General features: G+C 40.9%; 1 protein-coding gene across 9 annotated transcripts in view; it reads right to left on the bottom strand.

The window, feature by feature from the left end:
• SYBU (syntabulin) overlaps nucleotides 1-23,373 on the bottom strand; it is a 126,257-nt gene that overhangs the window by 74,387 nt on the left and 28,497 nt on the right. For 3 of the 9 annotated variants that reach the window (XM_058275924.1, XM_058275923.2, XM_071208004.1), the window contains exons 2-3: nucleotides 8,764-8,841; nucleotides 6,905-7,109 (exon numbers count right to left, since the gene is read on the bottom strand). In XM_058275924.1, coding sequence (XP_058131907.1) covers nucleotides 6,905-7,109; nucleotides 8,764-8,787 — 229 coding nt within the window. In that variant the 5' untranslated portion in view covers nucleotides 8,788-8,841. The other 6 variants (XM_058275921.2, XM_071208005.1, XM_004457513.4 and 3 more) reach the window with 6 other exon arrangements.

Raw genomic sequence — 23,373 nt, forward strand, 5'->3', positions numbered from 1 at the left:
TCCTCTCAGCCTAATGCAATCCGGATTCCACCCCACAGTTTTCTTCAACTGATTTTGCCTAAGATCACTGATAACCTAATGGTCTCATCCTTGGGCACTTGCATTGTGCATCTTACTTAATCTTGTTGTGACATCTGAAATTGTTGGCTACTCCCTTCATGAAACTCTCTACGCCTTTGGGATTAGAGTCATCATCCACTGTTGGCTCTCCTTCCTCTGAATGCTTCCAGGTGTCTTGGTTTCCTTTTTCCTGACTCCTCTTGCTATACCTCAGAGTTCTATCCTTGGTCTTCTACTGTGCACTATCCTTAGGCGAGAATATCAGCTCCCTTGACTTCAGCTACTACTGTCTATGAGGTCTCTTCAGAGCGTCAGATCATTTGTCTCCAAAGCATGAACATTTAAACTGAAATAATTAACACAACTCATTGTTGTCCTCCCTAATCCTGCTACTACATTTGTATTCACCTGGTAGAAATTTAGATATAATCTTTCCTTTCCCTTTCACACATATTTCATCAGTCTTCATTTGACTGCTACAACGGCCTACAAAACAGGCAGTCTTCTCAACCTTCATTCCCTACCCTCTCCAATACATAATTAAAAAGATCTTTCTACATTATAAATCTGGCCACATCCTGGTCCCTGCTGAAAATTTGTCATTGGTTTGGCAAGATCTTTCAGAGTGCAAAATGGCAGCCCATGAACCATATCCAGCTACTTAAGCATGTTCTTTGGCCCACAGAGTTAGTTTTAAAAAGCTGAATAAAAAAAAAAATTCTGAATAGCATTGGATGGGGTCCACACTAGTCAGTTCTGTGTCCCCTTTATTGTCTTCTATCTTGGCTGCTTTCATATAACTGCCATAGTCCCTATATGGACCCTTGATTTCATAGATCAAGTTCTTAGCAAGGCATACAAAGTCTTTCATGATCTAGCCCTGCCCACCCTTCTAATCTCATTTCCTGCTTTTAAATTAAGTCTTCTGATGCCAAGGCTCGTGCTTTTCCACTACACCACTCTAATGAATGTTACTTCTTTAAATCCTTGGACTTATAAAATGTAAGTGGTCCACAGATGCAGATGTGAAAAGCAGCAACAAAGAAACTTTACAAGGAAGGAGTATCTATGGGATGGGTGTGTGTTAAAGATGCAGGCCCACAAAATATCTATACAGTCATGGGAGTCACAGCCAAAGATTTCTTATCCCATTATTTTCAGCATGAGGATTAAGGCAATAAAATAATTGATTTTTCCAATCCCTGTTCTTTATCCATCTTTGAAATTTTAGCACAATTCCTGACCCTTAGTGGGCACTTAATAAATGCTTATTGGATCAATATGTCTTTGTGGAAATTTGAAAAAAGCATAATGCCCTGCTCTTCCCAGGCATCCTGTTTTTTTCTTCTCTTTCAGTGTACCCCCTGTCCTAACATCATCCCAATACCAAAGAAAGAAAATGTCTATCACTAGACAGTGAGAGCAAATCCAGAGAATGGATTATATAGTAAAATAAAGGATGGAAATGCTTTCTCCTCCCCTCCTTATTTTTCTACCAATAGAATACAATGTAGACCCCTTACAAGGATATAAATAATTTTATTGGTAAGCCTAATGACATGGGGACATATGAATATAGTCAGAAGTTATAATGTCCAGGCAATGTATAGGCATTTTCCCTTGGCCCACAGCCATTGGTTTAAACAGCTTGACGGGCCACCGCTTCTTACCTTCTTTCACCTTGTTCACCTTGCAATGCCACGTTGGGCAAATGCTTCACAAAAGAACCACCAAATACACACAGATGAAAAACAGTGAGGCCTAGACTTCAGTATATATGAGAGTCATCTGGAAAGACTATAAAATTCCGATTCCTGGGCTCTCCCATTCCAAGATGACAGGGTTGGGGTGGTACCAAGGCATACACAATTTAAACGTGTTTTCCTGAGAAGTCTAAAGCACACAAACACCATACTATGAAGCTGAGAAACACTGTTATAAAGATGAGTATGTTAGAACCAGAAAGATTTTCACTTTGCTTTCAGACATGGTCCATTTCCACTGTGTTTACCTTTCACAGTCCCTGATGCCAAGGATTTTTTATTTAATGACAAAAATTTGCTCTTGTACTTCTAATTGTAATTACCACATCCTCAAAGAAATAATCCATATATATCTTTCATTTTTCATGTTAGTATTTCTGTAGCTGAGGTAGCTAAGCACTTGAAATATACTATTATGCAACAGTGCCTAGATCCCATACTCATTAAAGTGATATGAAAGTCTTAGAGTCTTTGTATTTTCCTTCACAGCAGGCTGGCAGTCATTCAATTATAAAATAATTCAGTATTGCAGCTCACTTTGCTTTAAGCGGTTCATCTCAATTCTAATCATTATGTTCAAAGGCTTACTACATCCAGATGCCAAGTTTCCTCAACTGGACAAAAGCATACCAGAAATATTTCTGTTTGGCAAGGCTTGGCAAGTTTCTGGAAGCATGTCATGCCACATCAGGGCACTAGCCAGGTTATAATTTCCTTTAATTTTTCTTCCCACAAATAGCAACAATGATTTGCTCCAGACCACTGACTCTCAAAAGAATTTCTTCCCAGCCCTGGAAAAACCAAAATAAGGTGTTCTGCAAACACCTTACTTAAGATTAGACTGTAGAATCTCAGATCCTGACCATTTCATTTATTGATCTGGTACAAGTTTTTTAATGGGTAAGTCACAAAACTCACCCATGAGTCTGTGTATGCACATTTAGAAAGAAGGACATAACTCTGAGAAATTACTGCTCTCTCATAAAACAACCAGAGTTCCATATGCATAATTTGTTCCACCTGCCATGTTTACAAGGCACCCCAAGGAGAGTTAGCTTAAAACCTAGCAATCCATCTGCCTCCCAGTTCCAAGGCATAATTATTGCCTCAACTAAGCAAACAGGAATGCACAGCATGCTGCCAGCCATGTCAGGTGACTGATATATATGTACTTGATACATCACCCAGGTCATCAGCTTTTCTAATAGTGGCTGGAATCATGGTATAATGACAAACACAATTAACTACCAACAGAAAAAGGAGGGGGAAATGAAGAGTAGCCTAGATTCAATGCGCAGCATGCAGAGGACAACCCCGAAGTATGTGTTTTACCACTTTCCTGTGGGCATGTTAAAAATAAGAAAAAAGGGGGAAAAAGACAGAAAAGACAGGGTGGCTTTATGTCTAAGCACTGGTTTAAAAAAAAAAAAAGAGGATACATAAAAAAGCAGTGTTTTGTTTTTATTAAACAACTTTCTATTAACTCTACTTCCCTAAGTATTCATTAAGCAATTTTTAAAAATACAGCATCAGGTAAACTTTACTAAGCATGTACAATGTTTTCTTTACTGTGCACATAAAATAGAGCCTTGCCTCCAATACAATGTAAACTTAACTGTCTCCAACTAAGATCACAGTGACTAAGACTGAACACAAAATGTAGGGAAAAGACTGTTCTAAAGCTAGAAAGACATCCAAGTGCAAAGCTGCACATGTGCTGATGAGATGCACAAAATACATGCATATCTTCAAAGATATTCTGCTTATAAAAAGCTATTAAAAGAAGTGCTCTTTGGGGACACACCCCAAATGAATTGCAAAAGGTCACACACAACTCCTTCTCTCTGAAAGGAGATAGATATAACATACAAATTAGCATACAGAATATCAAGTCATTAAGTGTTCTTTGTCAAGGCTCCCCTGGGAAGAATGGGGTGGGGGGGGTAGAGTAGTGGGGTGGGGAAGGAACAGCAAAAGTAGGCAAAAATGGACCCGTCCTTTTGGGAATAGTTCCCAGACTTCTAAATTTCACAGATCAGCAAAATTAAAAAGAAAAACACAAGGCGGGAGTAGATGAAACATTGACAGAGTGTTGTCATTTCCTTTGCTTAAGTATAACTATCATCCACTATCATGATTTTTAAAAATAATACAAATGACAGAAAGCCAGACTCTCAAAATAAAGGATAACCCTTTACATTGAGTTACTTTAATGTAATGGAAACTCACTCCATTATTCTTCTTTTAAAAAAACGAATACCAGAGGACGCATAGGCGAATGATTTACTTGTCTGCTTATTATTTTTGAATAATAAAAATGATCTAATAATGACTGAAGTGATGAATGCACAACTACATGATTACACCAAAAAACACTGATTGTACAATTTGGATGGATGTATGCTTTATTAATATGTATTAATAAAATTGATCTATTTTTAAAAAAGAATACCTTAGACTGTATGCTGTTCTTACTGCTTTTCACAATTAAAGCCTTGCACAGATTTTGGTGGAAAACCAATAGTTTGCAGTTCTGAAAATGTAATTTTCAAATTAAGATTTTATATATATATGTGTGTGTATATATAACTAGAAATCTCATTGTGTTTGAGTAACAACTTTCTGTACAATTTCACCATCAGATTGTAACAATTCCCCTAATTGTGCAAGTCCCCTCTCATATTGTATGTCTCTCTCTATATATATATACACATATATATATACACACAGAGAGACATCTATATTATAGACAATGCAGAATGATCATTGTAAGGTTAGGAAATTATGGTGATAACAGACACCTCTAAAATATTTTAGTTTTGTTCTAGTGGAGAAGGGCATTTTTTTAATGTTTAAATGTACATAGTTCTCTGCCATGAATACGCAATTAATACTTATTCTGGCTTCTTCTGAAAGTAGCTAGATTAATAGCAGCTCTTTCCCCCTGCTGGTTGGACACGTTTAGCATTCGCCACTTCACTGCGTGCAGCATTAATGCTCCCCCATAGTACGAAGCCCACTTATTTCCCCTGCACTGACTGACCTTCTAAAGCACCGTTAACATGCCCCCAAGGCCTGGCATCTGTCAACTTTAAGCAGCAACACTCAAAGCCTTTGTGGTTTTTATTAGAGTTCTGTAGGAAAGGAAAGCAAGGAAAGGCACAGGACCCAAACCTTGGGAAGTCGTGGACACAGGGTGATGAGAGAGAGAAAGTGGCCCAGGAATGGAGGGAACCCTGTCTGGAGACAGGACACGAGGCTAAAGATAGAAAGGGGTTTATAAAAACCCATAATCATGAGCTTCTGCCACTCAATTCTCAGCTGGTTAATGGCAGAAGGATCAATATCTACTTTCGATTTTCGTGTACGGCATTATGGCCTTAGTGGGCATACAGGTCTCCTGGGAAGAAGGGATGATTCAGGCTATGGGTCTTGGAGAGAATAATTCATTGTCAAAATTAATAATTTTTTAGTTTGCCTTTTTAGCGTCTAAAGTATATTTGGAGTTTTCCTCTTGTTTGGTTTGACCAACTTTTTCTTTTTTTCTGGTAACACGACTCACCTGGAGTCAGCCGTCGAGAATGTGGAGGGAATATCAGGAATAAATATGGAATTGACTCCTGTAAACAAAGCCATGTCAATTTGAAATGATGTCCCACGGGTTCATCCACACTCAGAGTGAGCTCTGAGCGGCGAAATGGAGTTAAAGTAAACAGCATTACGTTCTGCAAATACAACTCTAGGTTTCAGGAATCTGTTCTAGCTTGTCATTTTTCCTTTTTTTTTTTTCCTGGAGCATCAAGGAAATCATTAATGGATTCCCATTTAAAACTAGATTCATATAATTCAAATGGCAAGAAGTAAGTCTTATAATATATATATTTTGATTTTTTCCCCAGAACCAAGCAGAAAATCTGAGGCACGGTATTTCTAATATACAACTTACATGGAATGTAATTATTTAGTGAAAATAAGCAATAAATCCAAAGCTGCACTTTAATATTTCTGAAAAATGTAGCTAGCAGCACTAAATGGAATATTGTATCCCATAAAATTAGGGCATTAATAATAGCACCTTGATTCACTTGTCCCTTCTCATAAAAGCTTTTATCTTCAAGTCATATTTTCCCTTTATAAAGTCTAAAAATTGATCTACTATGAAACATTCTTCATTAATCATAAGATAATCACTCCTTGAAATTTTACCCAAATCTGTAAGACTTCTCATAAAATACAAGTCCTTCTAAGCTATGTTCATCAATGGATATAACAGGCTCTATCAAGTGATAACAGCACCTTCAGGAGTAATCAAGAGATTTGTACCCTTAACAAATATGCTGACAACCTTAAGGAAATTTTCTCCATCCATTCCAAAACTGTCATCCATAGTTCATTATTTTAAGAACCATCATTTTTAAGTACTTCTAGAAGCCAGGGACTGTTATAGGAGCTTTAGATACAGGGTTTCATTTAACCTCACAGCAACTCTACAAGGTAGATATTATCACCCCATTTTATGGATGTAACAACTGAGGCTGAAGGAGAGGAAGCAACTTGCTCAAGGTCACATGGCTTCTAAGTGGTAGAAGGACCAAGGACTCCTGCTCAGGCCTGGCAGTTTACAAAGCTTGTGCTCTTCTCTAAATGACAACCAAGTTCAGCACTGGGATATAACCCTCCTTGATCTTGACCTCATTAATCAGTAGTTACTTTATCTGGTGGGAGTGCATAATAATCAGAAGTGCACAGGCTTATAAATGTTGTAGTAGACAATGCAACCAAATGCACTTTCCAGATTTAACAAAGGAATACATTTTTAAACAGTCTTGGAAAAAAGAAGTAATTTCAAATTCTAAATTATAACCTAAAATAGCTATAGAAACAAATATGAAAAGTCATTAGGTTGAACCACATAAAACTGCTGTTTTTGTAAGTCAAAATGGCCAAAAAGGTGCAAATTCATGATTCATCCTAATAGAAGTCTCATTTTAGGCCATAATGGGCCCAGAACAGGTACATTCATAGTGCACTTGCTAGGTACCGGCTTCACGCCTGAGCATGGTTTCCCATGGATACCGTACCTGAGCAGAAGCTGTTGCTGCTAATGGTCCTCGCTGAACGCCCAGAGCTGCTGGGGTTGAACTCTCTACTTTCTTCCTCAGAGAAGGGAGACTCAGAGGCTGGGGACACCTTGTGTTGTTGCTGGGGCAGATGGGGCCGAAGAATCAAACGGGGAATCCGGCTTCGGGAAATCTCCTTCTCGTGATGCTGCACTCTCTGTTCCTTCTTAAAATAGGACATCAAGAAGAAAACAAGAGGAAGACCGGTTTCCCCTCTTAACTCCTGTCTGAACTGCAGTGTTGAATTTCTAAGAATTCAACTTTCTGAATACTGAATTGTCACAAAAAGTCAATTAGTCATTCTTACCTCGTTGTTGAAATGAACCCCCAAACTCTCCAACTGGGCTAACTCCTCCAATCTATGAAATAGCATATGCATCCACATACATGCACACACACTTCCATGGACTAGCAGGAAGGCCACTCACTCTCCCACACAATTCCGGACTCACTTTTACAACTCTGACTCTTCCTATCATAAAAGCTTTGAGAGCTTACTTGATTTCCTCTAGCCTTCCATTTTGCTTTCCCTGAATTAGCTGTGACAATTTGTTTCCTTCTTTCCTGACTTCTCACAGAGTAGACCCTTGTACCTGGAACAATTCTATCCTGCTAGATCATGCACCCTTATCTTTCAAATACCTCCTCTTCCGGCCAGGATCTTAATTATTCATTAAGATCCTGGTATAAAAGGCTTGTTGCCAACAGAAAAGCAAACAATCCAATACCCAGTAAGATGGCTTCACCTTTTACATCATGTTTAGCTTTTGTTTTCCTTACAGGACACCCAGGAAAAGATCATTTCTTTCTCTCTCTCTCTTTAAAAACAGCATTAAATACACAAGGTCATGCCTTGGTAAACAAACAAACAATATATATGCATAAAAAGTAACATTGTGACAATGTTTTTTGATTTACAAAATGCTTTTCCAACAACTACATCATTCCATCTTTACACCCAGGCTGTAAGAGAAGGGCCACTCATTTGTTTCCCTATCTACAGATGAGGAAACTGAGGCTATGGGAGATAAGAGTCAAGATTACATATCCTCTAGAAGCAGGATGGGTCTGAAGTTTATGGGCTTTTCCAAGACACCACCACCCTGCATCATTACAATGGATTCCTAGGAGGAGCTCCTGCAAAAAAATCTACTGCTCCCTCCAACCTCTGCAATTGAAAAGCGAGCTTTTCAATTAGGTAATGAACACCATTTTGCAACATTACTCTCAGCTCATCCCCCCCACCCCTCCGCAGCTCACCAGGATGGGTCATTGCCAAAATAAACACCTCAGGGAGGACCCCACAGGGCAGGAATTCAAGGGAAAGCCCGAACTGCAGGGAGCCTAGGTCGCTCAAGCACACAGCCGGTCCAGGGGCTGCCAGCCGCGCCCAGTCGCTGGATTCGTCCTGCCCTTCAGTCACCCAGCAGGTATCACATGTCAGCCCCTCCGCTCGGCTGCAGACCCTGAAGCTGGGCCACCGACACACTGGAGTCCTTATTTCTCAGTCACGTAAGCATCAAATTCTTTTATTCACATCACACCCATAGGACATCAACTGAGGGCTCGATCCCAAACCCCCGATTTCAGGAAGTGGGATTTATCCTGGGGCAGCACCCAAAAACGTCTCCTCTGGTACCACCCTCCCCATCCCCGGGGTCTCATCATTTGAAGAAATGCCCTCTGCCCTCCCACCGCCCCTGCCCCGTCCTTGCGCTGCTTCGCCCCCGAGGCTCTCACCTGCCCGGCTTCTGGCCCCAGCAGGTCCGCCCTCCGCGCCCTCCGCCGCCCGCGGGCCCCGCACGACGTGCCCTACTTACCTTGGTCTCCCGCAGAGGCCCCATCGCGCCGCTGCCCGCCGGCTCCTCGCGCCGCCGCTGCCGCTGTCCAGGAGGCACCTGCGTGCACCCGAGAGAGGAGACCCGGCTCAGACCGCGCGGGCGCGGCTGCTGCGGGCCGACGCGCCTCCGCCGTTCGCGCTCGGCTGCGAGGGCGCGCGGGCCGCCCCGCCCCAGCCGGACACGTGGTGCGGCCGCCACCCACCACGGCCGTTCTCGGGGCGCCTCCGCTCGGCTTCCGTCACCTGCAGGTCCCCGGGAGGCTCCGTGTGCCGCACTTGCCCGGTTTCCCCGCGGGTGTCTACCCCGAGCACCGCGCGCCCCTCCCTCCCTGCTGAGTTCCACCCGGAGGGGACAGGCAGAGGCTGCGAGCATCTCTATCCTGGAGGTGTCCCCTACCCGCCTTCTTGAACCTGCACCCCGCGTGCAGGGGATGCGGGTTGGATGGAGGAGCCGAGAAAAACTGCGACATCGCCGAGAGCCAAAGGAGAAAAAGGGAAAGTTTTCCGCTCACGGCCCCTCCCCGCCCGCTCGGTTTTAAGTCAACACGCAGCTCTCCACAATTACCTCGCCTGAGACAGACGGGCGGGTCCCTCTCCTCCAGGACCCAACCAACCCAAAGCTGCAGGACTGACACAGCATCTCCTTCCCAGCCCGCGAAGGCTGCGATTCTCGTTTGGGGATTTGCGTCAAGGAGCCCTTGGCTGGCAGCGCCGCAGGAGAACGATGGGCTTGGGGAGGCCAGGCTGATAGAAGAGCAGCCTATCCCCGCCGCTCGGTCCCGCAGCCACCGGGCCACCAGGAATGAGCCCCAGGCTCGCTGCTATGCGAAGAACACTGCACTGGAACTCAGAAACCAGGGTTCAAGCCCCCTTCAAGCTGAGTGCCTTTAGGCAAGTTATTGACCTCTGGACTTCAAATTTATTCTCGCTAGGTTGAGGGATAATAATACCTACTTCGAAGGGTACTGTGCTGAGTAAATGGGGAAAGAGATGTGATAGTTCGCAAACAGCTGTGCCCAGCTGAGGGAACACCACTTTCCAAAGGCCCATTCCACATGACAGGCAGAGAAAGCATTTACGATGCCGGCAGGTTTGCTGTAAAAAGCTCAAAAACCTGTCCATCTGAGGATTAATAGAGGTCATGGGCTGGGTCATAGGCCTTATTATACTTGGCTATACTGAAATCTTATTGAACATGCATAATAACTTGAATGTCCTTTATTCAGAATTGGTGAATATTCTAAGTAGTGTTGTGGCTACAGTCTGATCCTTACACCCCTGTGTCCTAGATTGGACTGTCACCCTTGAAAATTTTATTTGAACCTCTGCCCTTGGCCTTTATCCTCCCTCCAAACAGCCTTTCTTAGTCCTCTTCTCAACCCTGGAAGCAGAGAGTGTGAGTCTGGGGAGAGCCTGGAGCCAGAGATTAGTAGAATCAATTTGCCTTCTTCCTGTATCCCCAGAAGAGATTTTACTTCATAAAGCTTCTTAACTTTTCAATCTCTTTATTTTTTTTATTTTTATTTTTTTAAGATTTTATTTTTATTTAATTCTCCTCCCCTCCCCCGGTTGTCTGTTTTCTGTGTCTTTTTGCTGCGTCTTGTTTCTTTGTCCGCTTCTGTTGTCGTCACCTGCACGGGAAGTGTGGGTGGCGCCATTCCTCAGCAGGCTGCTCCCTCCTTCGCGCTGGGAGGCTCTCCTTATGGGTGCACTCCTTGCGTGTGGGGCTCCCCTACGCGGGGGACACCCTGTGTGGCACGGCACTCCTTGCGCGTGGGGCTCCGCTACGCGGGGGACACCCCTGCGTGGCAGGGCACTCCTTGCGCGCATCAGCACTGCGCATGGGCCAGCTCCACACAGGTCAAGGAGGCCCGGGGCTTGAACCGCGGACCTCCCATGTGGTAGACCGACGCCCTAACCACTGGGTCAAAGTCCGTTTCCCTTCAATCTCTTTAGATCTCTTAAGCAGTAAAGTCGGGGTAATCTTAGGGCTCTTTATTTGGAGATGTGTGTGTGATGAATTCATTCCTTCTATCCCCATGGCCTTCTCAGATATGGGCCTCAGAAAAGTAATGTCCAGGATATTTCATACAATTTCTTATTATCAAAAGTATGAGTGTCAGGCTTATATGTGACATAGATTTGAACTATTAAGGTCAGAAAATGCTTCTGAGTTGTTCTCTACTGAGAAATGAGATTGAGTGTGGATGCCCAAAAGCAGAAACTCTCTCCACTGAGTTGTCCGAGACAGAACCTCAGTTTGTTTTCGAGAAATTCCTGTGCCTTCCACAGAGCACAAACCACCAGTGATCTCCATGCCACCCTTTCATAAATGTTTTTGCTCCACTGCTGTCATCTTTATTTAAAATCTATACCACAGTCAGCCTGGATTATTGTGGTAGTCATCAAAATCAGCCAGTCTTGCTTCCCTGCCCCTAATTAGTCTCTCTCCAATTGGTTGTTCCATATTGCTGTCAAAATGATCTTCTAAAAGTCCAATTCAAGTCACACTGTTAAAAGTCATTAATAACTGGAATGCATGTGGCTCAAGTAGTTGAGTACCTGCTTTCTACACGGGAAGTCCTGGGTTTGGTCCCACATGCCTCCTACAAATAAACAAACAAAACAAAACAAGCAGACAAATGAAAAAAAAAACAACTTAAGGGAGGGGATGTGGCTCATGGTTGAGTGCCTGCTTCCCACATACAAGGTCTTGGGTTCAATCCCCAGCCCTGGTACCTCAAAATAAATAAATAAATAAATAAATAAATAAATGAAAATTCATTAGCAACTTCCCAGTAGTATTTGAACTCCTTAATTTTGCACAAAGGCTTTTCATGATCCGGTTCCATCTACCTCTCCTATCTCATCTTTGTCATTCCCCTTCTATCACCTCTACTTTCCCTCCACATACAAATCAAACTGTGGAGAAGCTTCATCTTCCTTTTCCTCTAGGCTGTTGCACAGTGCTAGTCCCTCTGTCTGGAGTACTTCTTACCCCCCTCTGCCCACCCTCCTCAACTCAGGAAAATACATTCTTTCATTTTAGAGAGCTTCATCCTGGAAACCTTTCTCTGATCCCTGTATTTACCCCAGGAGAGCTGTTAGGATCTAGTTTTAGAATTCTCCATGTCCTTGTCTGTCTTCATCAGGGACCTTACACGGTTCCTGATATAGTTTGTGTCACATAGTAAGGACTTGCTGTATAGTTGTCAAATGAATGAATGCATGGATGAGTGAATTCTATAACTCCATGAGGGGCTAAACAGTACCAAGACAAACAACACAGGCAAAACTTGTGTTCTGTAAATGATTCAGATACTCACATAAAACTGCCTCCAATGTCTTTGTATTTGATGATGCGGTGTGTGCCCAAAAAATCCAACATGTGTATAGTGCAAGCTTTTCCTGCAGAAGTGCAGACACTGAAGGCTGTGTGGTAGCCCTCTTGTCACCATAGCAACCCTGCCGGGGGAAAGGCTGATGATGTGGTGTTCAAATGTCTCTTAGCTTAGTACTTTTGGAACCCAAGACTGTTTTTATGCTGTTCTAATAGGCAAGTTCTACAAACGATACCTATGCTGCCTTTAATTTCATTCAAGTGTCTCTCATGTCATTAGGAGAAATGTCTTAAAACATTAGGATTATACCATCAAAGAGATATAATCTAATTCAGCATGTCATATTCATCTGCTTTGAAATATGCTCATGCATCATTTTCATTTCCTACTTAAATATCTATTGAATTGTCTTGTATAATTTTGTGGCTTTCCTTTAAAATGAAAGTATTGCTAGTTTTTAGAAAATATCACCTGCGTTAGGATAGGCCCTTTATAGATGATAAATAATACACCTGTCCAAGTCTTGGGAGAGAATAGGGAAGATAAAAGTATTGCAGATTGGGGGAAAAGGAATGTTTTTATATAATTATGACCAAAATCTGGGATAAGGAATTTGATCTTTGTTTATGCAAAATGTTATTAAATGATTCATACCTTTATTTTCACAAAGCTTTATATCAGCAGAGCTCTGTCACATATATAATCTTATTTGAACATCCCCAAACCAGGTTAGATCTATATGGCCAATCCCTGAATTCAGACCATAAAGGACAGGGCTTTATTGATAGGAACTCCCCAGACTGCAAACTTCACGGAAAAGATAATATAAATGCACTGCCAAAGAGAAAACGTCTGCACCATACAATGGAGACACATCACAAACCCCACATCCACTCTTCCTCACATCTCACCTGTGAATGCTGGGAGTGTTCTCAGCCTCACTCAGGCCTGACAAAGCACCATCTCCTAATCCTATCAGCTGTGTGAGGGAGCAAGCGCTGCGTCTCTCTCTCGGTGACTCGATGTTGGGTGATCTGCACGGCAACAAGGAGCAGCTGACGTGCTTTACAACACGTCATGAAGAAAAGAAACTGCATTCTGGGTCATCCTGGGATTTTTGTGCGTGTGTGGTGGGGTGGAGACTCAGATTTTTCTTACCGGGGAGAGAGCTGCCCGTTTTTCCGTGAGAGCAAGTGTGAGTGATCAACTCTCCTCTTATTGTATATGCTACTGTATGATTAAGGCATTTTGAGATGGTTAACTGTAAGGACTAGGATTCCACAAGATCACTCCCTAGAGGAGGGGGCCAGAGAATGCCTGGGGTAGTGAGGTGAGTGAGTAACCTGAGGCAGGGTGTGCCAATTATCTCTGCTCTGCGACTGAGCTTGGAATCGGAGGCATCTCTCAGGTGAAGAACAGGAATTAAGTCCAAGAGCAGAGACAGAAGTTGGGGTCTTGAAGGAGCGTAAGAATATAATTTTCTGCCTGCTTGACTTGAGGTAGACTTGCCAAAATGCTTTCTGCTGTTTGTAGCCTTTTGTCCATTTGTGAGAACAGGGCAGATACTAGTCAAAAACATAGGTATGGTAATCATATTGAAAAATGGGGACACACGGTTGGACAAATAGATTTATACTTATTGGGACAATGGATTAGAATGATTGAAATTAACATGCACTGAAGTTTGGAGTATGGTTGCCATCCAGGTAGGAGAAGCAGAGTCCTAACATTTACCTAAAGAAATTCTTCAGATGACTAGACAAGACAGGGAGATGTGTGCGTCAGTGGTGAGAGGTGAATTTCTGGGACCAGGTATCAAAGAGACTTAAAGAAAGGGTAAAGGGAGTTATCTGTAAGGTAAGCACAAGAAAGCCAAAATCCAGAGATTGAATTCTGGGCCTGACAGAGGAACATCTTTCTTTCCCAAGAGACCACAAGACCAGAAGGTACAAGAAGGACAGGGCAGCCAAGAGTAAAGGGAAGCTCAGTTCAGAACCTGGCTGGGTCACGATCTAGAGAGATGATTAGGAGTGGAGGCTGAGAATCCCCTCAGGCATGGAAAGAGTAGAGAAGATAATTCTATTAGCCATCCATGGCAGGTAGAACTTTATAATCTGGGTCCCAGGAAGCAGATTTATGGCTAGATTTGAATTACATTAAAATAAAGGAGTCTGTTTCTATAGTATCATTTATTTCCATGATTTTGTACTTTTCCCCCCGCTTCAAATTTTAGGTCAGCTTCCCTTTTTAATAATTCTGCCTTTTAATAATTTCTGTTAAAAGATGAGCTGGGGGGAGGAGGGGCAGAGGAGACCTTTGAGATCATCTCCTGGAAAGACAAGTGTTGCAAAATGGAGCAGAGCACCCCTACTGTACCAGAGTGCCAACTACTATGATGGCAGCTGTGGTAACGGGGGGGGGGAGGGACACGACATCCACACACACTGTGTGGGTTAGACTGTTGGTGTGGTTGCCTCTGCAGTTGTGGAGCTTAGGGCAGTTTTGATTGCTGTTTCACTTCCATCCTCTAGGTCATTTCCATGAACCATTTTCTACTGCTACCCAAAATCCTGTGACCTAGTAAGTAAATTTAGATTTTGCTCTGTACTTAGTCTAGCTCCTTCTCAAGCTACTGCAGAAAAATTTGTAGGAAAATAAATCTGGCATTTGGAATCTGGTTTATGTTGTTCCACCTGTCCATGCATCTTCTCTAGCTATTTTTAGAATGATGTTTAATGGAGGAGGAAAAAAATGCCCTTTTAAACATAACTTCAATATTTTCATTTCAAATGTACTAAAACTACATCATCAAAAATTTGGAAAATAAGAGAAAAACATCCGTCATCACCTCATCACTGTGACACCAATTATCCATAATCCTTCTGTTAGCATTTTGATGTCTTTGATTTCAGGGTTATCTGCTGTGTATTATAAACAGCCCTGTTAAAATCAGAATAAAATTCTATGTGATATGACACTTTGGGCCTCTTTATGCCATTATATTTGGCTGTTTCTGGATGGTTGTGGAAGGCTCGCATGCCCATGAAGTTATTCACCTTTGTTCTCTGATTGGGCACTAATCTGAGGACAAGGTGCTCAGTCCTCTTTACCATTACTGACAAACAGCTGGGGTTGCTGCTGGAAGTTCGGCGGGGCTTCCAACTCCATGGCCCTGGCAGCAAGTGGACACTCAGAAGCTTCAGGAAGAGCTGCTGTGGACAATTAGTAAAGCCATGGTTGGAGAAATGATCTCAGCTCAGATGCTGGTAGAAAAACACTTGTATCCCTTTCTGTTGAGAAGTCCAGCTACTGGCTTGCTGTTTGATACTAATTCAAGGCAGAGCAAGAAAATGAAATGAGTTTCCCAAAGCCTGCAAAGGCATCTATAGTGGGAAAAGGTAGCGTCCTGCTCTGCTTCTTTCCTACCATGCAACTTAAAGCAAGTAAACTCCTCTAGGACAGCATGTGATATGTGTATCATTAAATAAGGAGTAAAAGGAAGGAAGATCTGGTTGTACCAGTTAATGTCTTTGGGCAGAATAACTTTTCTGAGGTTCATTTTCTCATCTATAAAATGGGTTTAATAACAATAATTAGTTCATAATATGTTCGTAAGGAGTAGACAAGAATACATGCAAAACTTTGCATTTATGTCTAGCACATGGTTAGGGCTTAATAAATATCCTCTTTCCATCAGGATCGAATGATTCCAACTACCATTTGTCTCTTGCTTTCTTGTTTCACATTTTCCTCAACTGAAAGATTTAATTTTTCCTTTTATTAAAGAGAGAATATTTTCCCCCAGGCGACTTATGAGATATGAAGGAGGAAACTGAATTTCCCATTCGAAAAGATGTTGACAAGACTTTTCCTCCCAAAGGTAGATCAGAAAGAGTTAAGAGTAGAAAGCATGGTAAATGGCCAGACACTTATCATTCTTTCATTCACTCATCCATCAGTGTTTATTTGGTTCCTATTCTTAGCAAAGCACTCGTTCTGGAGTTTTCAAAGATGAACAGTGTTTCCTATCTTTCAGCATCTTCGTCTAGATGACATGGGCATGGTCTTCAATTGCTATTCAGCGCATTAGCACCATGACAAACAACTGCCTAGAGTGCTTACCAGCATATGAATTAAATGGGTTTGCAGCTTCCAGGGGTGAATTTAGAGCTGAGTTTGAAGGATAGTCAAGTCTATTATAATTTTGACTCCTTGAGAGTTCCTATCTGTCTACCTCTCTTTCTCCTTCCCTCCCTCTCTTTTCTTTCTACTTTGAGATATTTCTGCTGCCTCATATGCTGGTTCCCAATGGGTTGATGCAGATAGAGGAAGCTTCGAGCTTCCTCTTGAATCTGTGTCTGACTGTAACTTTATGGAAGAGAGGGATTTTGTCTAAGGAAACCTAGCACACCACCAAACCCAGTACCTGATGCTCAATCAATATTTGTGCATTACTAATATTATTGAAAATTTCAGGAACACCATATTAATACTGCCACCTATTGGTTCATTCATGGATTTTCATCCGTGGCAGGTTAAGTCTCTTTGGTCTGTAAAAAAACCTCTTTATAGCAATGCTTTGTAGTGCCTTTATTCAAACTTAAAGCACCATTTCAGAAAAATTTCAAAATGTAAAGCTACACGACTCTTGACTGAACGTCAATTAACAGAATCAATATTCAGAGGGTGTGGGGTAATGAGCAGGTATTTCATGGTCTGAAAGAAAATGGTTCCAAACTTTTTCTTTTGCTTACCTGCTGAGTCATTTTAGACAACTTTGGTAACCACTCTGAGTTTCTATTCTTACTTGTAAAATACATAAGTATTTCTACGCGATAGTTCTATTTTTAGGGCTTCTTTTATAATGCTTCTAATAAGCACAGCACAGTCCCTTGTGAAAACTAGGGATTCAGTGATAAGCTTCTTCCCCTATCTCTTCTCCCATTCCTCAATTCTAAAGGACACTTGGGAGAATAAACAACATGATTCAATTTTATTTGAACAATCAAGTCTTTCAAAAATAAAAACAGTAAATGATATTCAGAGGGTTCTTACCTTAACTATTCTCAGGTTGTCTTTAATCTTTGGACAAAATCTATTCCCTGTATACCTGATTACTAGGTGTAATTATAATCTACTTCTGAAGAAGGTGCAAATAAGTACTTACCAAATGGGTCCACACCCTTGCCTGCCCTTTCCCATGCCCCTTACTTACTAAGTTTGCCCCCAAGGCCTTCTGTGTCTCCTTTGGTATGAGCAAAGCCCAGACTCCTGGAACTTTCCCAGATAGTCTTAACAGTACTACCTCTTCTGACCTGAAGCTGATTACAGGCAGAAAAGCCCACAGCTGTGCAGGTGGCTGACATTGCTAGGTCGTGGTCTCCAGCTGCAGTGAGGTCTTAGTGCTACCTGGCAAAACTTTCCTGCTCCCTCTTCAGCAGTCTTTCCTGTTCTCCACAGGGTCTATTTTAAATTTTCTCTACATTTCAACAAAACTTCCATCCCCCACCACCCCTCCCAGCCTACCCTCCTGCCTTTATGCTATGCAGCTGCCCTAATCTCTGGATTCACAGACTTTGAATCTCATCCTTTTCCACCTCTTAAGGGATGTTATCTCCTCAGTTAGCCCTTCTAACTCTCCAGGCTTCTATTTCCTTATCTGTAAAATAGAATAATCATGGTACCTACCTCTTACGGTTATTGTGAGCATCAGAGGAGTTAATATATGTAAAGAACTCAGAAGAGAGCCTAGTACATAGTTAGCACTCAATGAGTGTCAGTTATTATTAGCTACTATTCTTTTCTAAGGGAAAAATCAGCATTCAAACATGCAGAAATCTTCCCTGACCAAGTAAAAAAAGACTCTCTTAAACTCCCATATGCTTCTGGTATTACCCTACTCTTCTCCCCCTTCACCACCAAACTTCTGAAACAGTTGTCTTTAGTCACCTCTCACATCTTCCCTGACCTATCATCCAACCTACTCTACCCTGGTTCACACACTATTCTACCAAAACAGCTCTTCCCCAAATCGCAAATCACCTCTATGTGGTTTAATCTAAGAGCTTTTATCCTCATCTTGAACTCTCATCAAACTTTGGGATAGTTGAACACTCACGTTTCTGAAACTTGCTCTTCCCTTTTGTTCTGTGATGCTATCTTTCCTGGTTTTTTCCTTTTAGCCCACTCCTTAAATATTCATGTTCTCAGTTCCTAGCCCTGACCCTCTTATGTTTTCATTTTACCTTCCCTCTCTGGGAAACATCTTTCTTTCCTGTTGCTTCAAATACTGTTTATATGCTGATATCCTATATAGTCTATACATTCACATCTATACTCATGATTAACTCATGATCAACCTGCCTACTGGATAGCTCAACTGTTTCGATTTGTATTCATCGTACTTCCTCTAAAAGATGGTCTTACTTCTGTGTGCCCCAAGTCAGTACCTGGTATCATCATGCAGAACCTGGAAGTGGGTGACAGACTGGCTTCCTTAAATCCATTTTTAAACTTCAGCCCAATTGATCTCTTTAAAGTGCAGATCTGATCTTGCCATCTCCATTCCCACCCCTATCCCCACTCAAATCTTCAAGTCTCACCACTGCCCTCCAGATAAAATTTATATTTCCTTGGCTCATGATCTAACCCTTGCTCTCTTCCTTTGGCCTTCTCAAATATTGTTCCCTCTACCTGGAGCTTGCTGTCCAATCTCTAATCTCCACCTCTCACCACTGCTGTTCTGTTCCAGATAGATTTACTGGAAAAACTGATTTGTGAGAATGATGAAATTTATTACTGTCTTGTGTGTGAATGATTTCTGACTTTAGTGCTTTGAAAATACTTTCTGCTAAAACTATATGGGTTTATATTATGACAGAAAGTTAAACCCATATTAAAGACAGAATGAACATGGAAGCTGTTTTGAGCTTGTAACATGAGTTGAATAACAATTTAAAAGAAATTTTTATTGGTCAAGTTATATCAAACGTGTTTAATTTGAAAAGCCTGTGCCAGAGAAAACCATATATTTCATCCTATTTATTTTAAAACCTATTCTTATCTTTATCACTTTAATAGAATCACTTCTCTTGACTCTCTGAAAAAGTATTCCTACAATTCCTTATTATACTTTTTCACCCTTTTTTCTCTTACCACTTATTTAAATTTTAGTATCAAAATAGAAAACCATTCTAGACACAGGTTTATTTTTAAAAACACTGGCATTTATATTTTTAAGTATTCATATTTGGTTGCATTGCTCTATTTTTATTGTTACAATAAATGAAGGAAATGTTGCTTTTTCAAGGTAAATATGATTTAGGTAGATGCATTCTGAAACTTTGAAAGATCACTAATAAATAGTTACGTGGGCAAGAGGACATTAGAAAGCCTCAAACTACAAGCCTTCTTTAAATGTATTTTAAGAGCAGTCAATTCCACTATACTTCAGATAATAAATACAGAAGTGTTAGTTTGACAAAAACCAATGTGTATATATCTCCCATAGTAAAATGCCTAGAATTTTTTGCATACAAATTATTACTTTTGTTCTGCCTACACTAAAGTCAGCAGTCCTCTCTGCAGAGTGCTAACTTCAGAAATACCTTTATAAGAAAGGACTAGGAAGTATTGAGAATGTGGGAATAAAGACAGAATTAAGAATCTTATGTTTTTAATTTTTGGTGTTTTATTTTGCAGTTTTGACATCTGAAAAATATTGTTTTTAAATATGAAGATTCTTCATTGCTAAATACAATGGAGATGAAGCAATCAATAAGCATTTTCCCTAATGTTCATCTAAGAATTGCCTTATAGGGAAACGGACTTTGGCCCAGTGGTTAGGGCGTCCGTCTACCATATGGGAGGTCCGCGGTTCAAACCCCAGGCCTCCTTGACCTGTGTGGAGCTGGCCATGCGCAGTGCTGATGCGCGCAAGGAGTGCCGTGCCACGCAAGGGTGTCCCCCGCGTGGGGGAGCCCTACGCGCAAGGAGTGCGCCCGTGAGGAAAGCCGCCCAGCGTGAAAAGAAAGAGCAGCCTGCCCAGGAATGGCGCCGCCCACACTTCCCGTGCCGCTGACGACAACAGAAGCGGACAAAGAAACAAGACGCAGCAAACAGACACCAAGAACAGACAACCAGGGGAGGGGGGGGAGTTAAATAAATAAATAAATCTTAAAAAAAAAAAAAAAAGAATTGCCTTATAGAGTTGTACTTTTAAGCAAATCCTATCCTGTGAATTCCAGACTTTTTATAAGTGGTTTCATTCATTCAATAAATATTATTTGCTCACCTGCTAAGTACCAAGAACTCTGGTAAATGTTGGGAGAAATTGATGTAGTTTGCCTCAGAAGTAGGAATAGGTGTGGTTTCTTATTTTACTTTGTGCCCTTAAAGCTTAGTAAACAAGTGTGCTCAGTAGTGTTTGGACTGACTGTTATATGGACATGGTGAATAAGGGTAAAATAATGAACTTCACACAAATACTAAGCCATGCTCCGTCCTTGAGGGCAATTTTTAAACAATAAAATAAAATATTTTAAATACAGGATAAAGACATGACTCATTTAATATTAATATAGAGATACTTTCATTTCTACCTTTCAACTTATTGTAAGATAAACCGAGAATAAAAGCACAGAAAAAGCACAACAAAAGTATCCTGTTAATTAGCATAGAACAAAATTAAGAACTTTGGTAAAGTAAAAATTAAGCATCTTTCCCACCCCCTTTGATAAATCCCTTAGTTTGCTTTCCACAATGCACAGCTGTTGCTGTAAGTATTAAAGACTAATTGGACATTCAACAATTCCTTAATGGTAGTAAATGTACTTATTTCCTAGTTCATTTTGCCATAGTATCTCCATTATTACACTTTACTGCAGACCAGTTACGTTTTCATAAATTAAAAAAAGAGTCAGAGAGAATGGTAATTTAGAGAGGGTTTGTCTGAAATTCTGTGTTCTCTTGTATCAGGAGGAATATGGTTCTTCAAAACCAGTTTTCTGATCATCTTTTGCCCAAAGGTAATCTGTTTGTTTCAGTGAGCTTGACGAAGAAAAGGCTCACAGGAGGTCTGTAGGTACATATTTCTAGCATTGGGCTATCCATAGAAATGTGCATTAGATATTCAAGTCCTTTTTTAAGCATTCTATTCCTGTAACCTGACTTCATTCTTTCCTTTCCACTGTTGCCATTGAAACTGGAAATGGCTGCAGAATACAAATCATATGATAAATATTTGGAATTTGTCTTTGTAGATTTTCAGCACTGCTGCCAAACTTCTTGCCTAGAGAGCTGTGTGGGGCTTTTCAATCTGAAACCTTTGAGCAAATCCCATGCTTTAACCAACTGGGAAGCATCCACAAGGTTTAATCGTAGCAGTCCTTCAAAAGAATTAATAAATATTTCAAATTCTTTGACTCCATATTCTGCTAAGGCTTGCTTGTTTGTCAGCCATATGTTTATATCCAATAATTTCAAGCACCGGAGTGCACCTTCTTTATGGAAAATGTGATGCACATAGTTTTAATAGCATTAGTATAAGTGAAGACTCGTTCCCTAAAATTTGTAATTGTTGGGGAATAATCATTTAGTCTGATCCTATTGGAAGATACTGCCTTTGGATTCCTTTCTGAATCTACCAGTACATCACTGACTGTGATGTACAAGTTCTCTTTCTTTACCTTTTTTAAGGTTCTGTAGCACTTCTCAAGAAGTGATATGTCAAAGAGCCAGTCACACTGACCTTTCAGAAGACAATGTCATTTAGAGAGTGGTTCTGATATCTCAATGATGAGATGAAATGTAGGACAAGCTGTAGGTAGCATCCTTAGGTAGCTCTGAATTCTCATTTTGAGGTCTGGGCTTGTGATTTTCTCACTTCCATGCTCATAAGCTGGGGTACTAATACGGGAAATTTTATAAAGAAGGGCATTGCTTGCCCTGTTTTTATACAGTACCTAGTGCAGTCCATTTGCTTTTTTGGGTTTTGTTAAGCTCTCTTTCACAGTCCCCACTAAGATTTTTAAATCACAAAAATGAAAGGGGCTGTCTGATGTGCCATAGAAAGAAGTGTGGTGAAAATGTCAACAAAACTCAGTGTTTTAAATGTTTTCATAATTGCTAGCTCTCTAAATGGTGACTAAGACAAAGTATTGAAATTAGGAAGGGCATTTTCTGCCTCAGCAGGTCAGAAACTTGTCTCTTCATTTGGAGACAGCCAATGCTGTCCCCATTTAACTGACATATTTGTTACTTACATTCATGTCAAGCTTTGAGACTGGATTAAACATTATATATTCAAATTCACTTGCCTGACTTCTTTTAAACCCCAAAATTTAACTTTAGGCAAAGCAATCTTATCCACATAGAGCATATACATCACTTCAAGATCTCTAACACTGTGTTTTCAGACCAATTAATAGGAATGGAAAACCTCTGGGCCTGCTGAACAGTGCCATTAGATGGTGTTTGATGACTTTCCAATGATATGGGCAAATAAAATTCTTACAATTACTTTCAGAAAGGTTTTTGCCTCAACTCCACTCCATGATGGACTTCTGCTTTGGCAAAGTGAGAAATTTAGCCAAAGAAAATTTGAGTTTAGTCACTGGGTAGGCAATGGCAAACAACTTTGATAATCTGCTGCCTCTTGTTTTCCCCAGCACCTACTAAACATCTATTCATGATTTACAATTTGACATTCTCAATGTAGGAGTTATGGTTTTTCAAAGCTGATAGCAGTTTGTTATAGTTCACTGCTAAGTTCATTTGCATTTATTTTTCAATAAGAAGTCCATGATGCCACTGATAAAAGCAGTGCTGTATTTCACACTGGTGCAAACTGAATCTTGTCTTTTGTAAAGAAAGCAAAAAATGTTCCACCACAACTCCATTATTAGATTCATAGGAACTATTCACCTCTGCCTGTCATTTCATCATTCTCCCCAAACCAAGTGCCATTCTGTTGTTCCCTTCCACTTACTGTGCTTCACTTAGTTTTATTCCCTCTCTGCCAAACCTGAGAGTTCTTTTACAGTTCAAATAGGTGCAATCCAGTGAACTGTCAGTATGAGAAAGGAAAATGTATATTTACTATGTTTAATTAGTTTTAGAAATAGAGAATTATTTTGGTAAAATTGTCTCTCCAATCACTTTTTGCAAGATTATGTTGATAAGTACATTTGTCATGTATATTGTGAAAATATAAATGTTGCCTGGGAAAGGATAAAAATATTAATTTTTCT

The sequence above is a fragment of the Dasypus novemcinctus genome, chromosome 14, assembly GCF_030445035.2.
Source record: "Dasypus novemcinctus isolate mDasNov1 chromosome 14, mDasNov1.1.hap2, whole genome shotgun sequence".
NCBI lineage: Eukaryota > Metazoa > Chordata > Mammalia > Cingulata > Dasypodidae > Dasypus > Dasypus novemcinctus.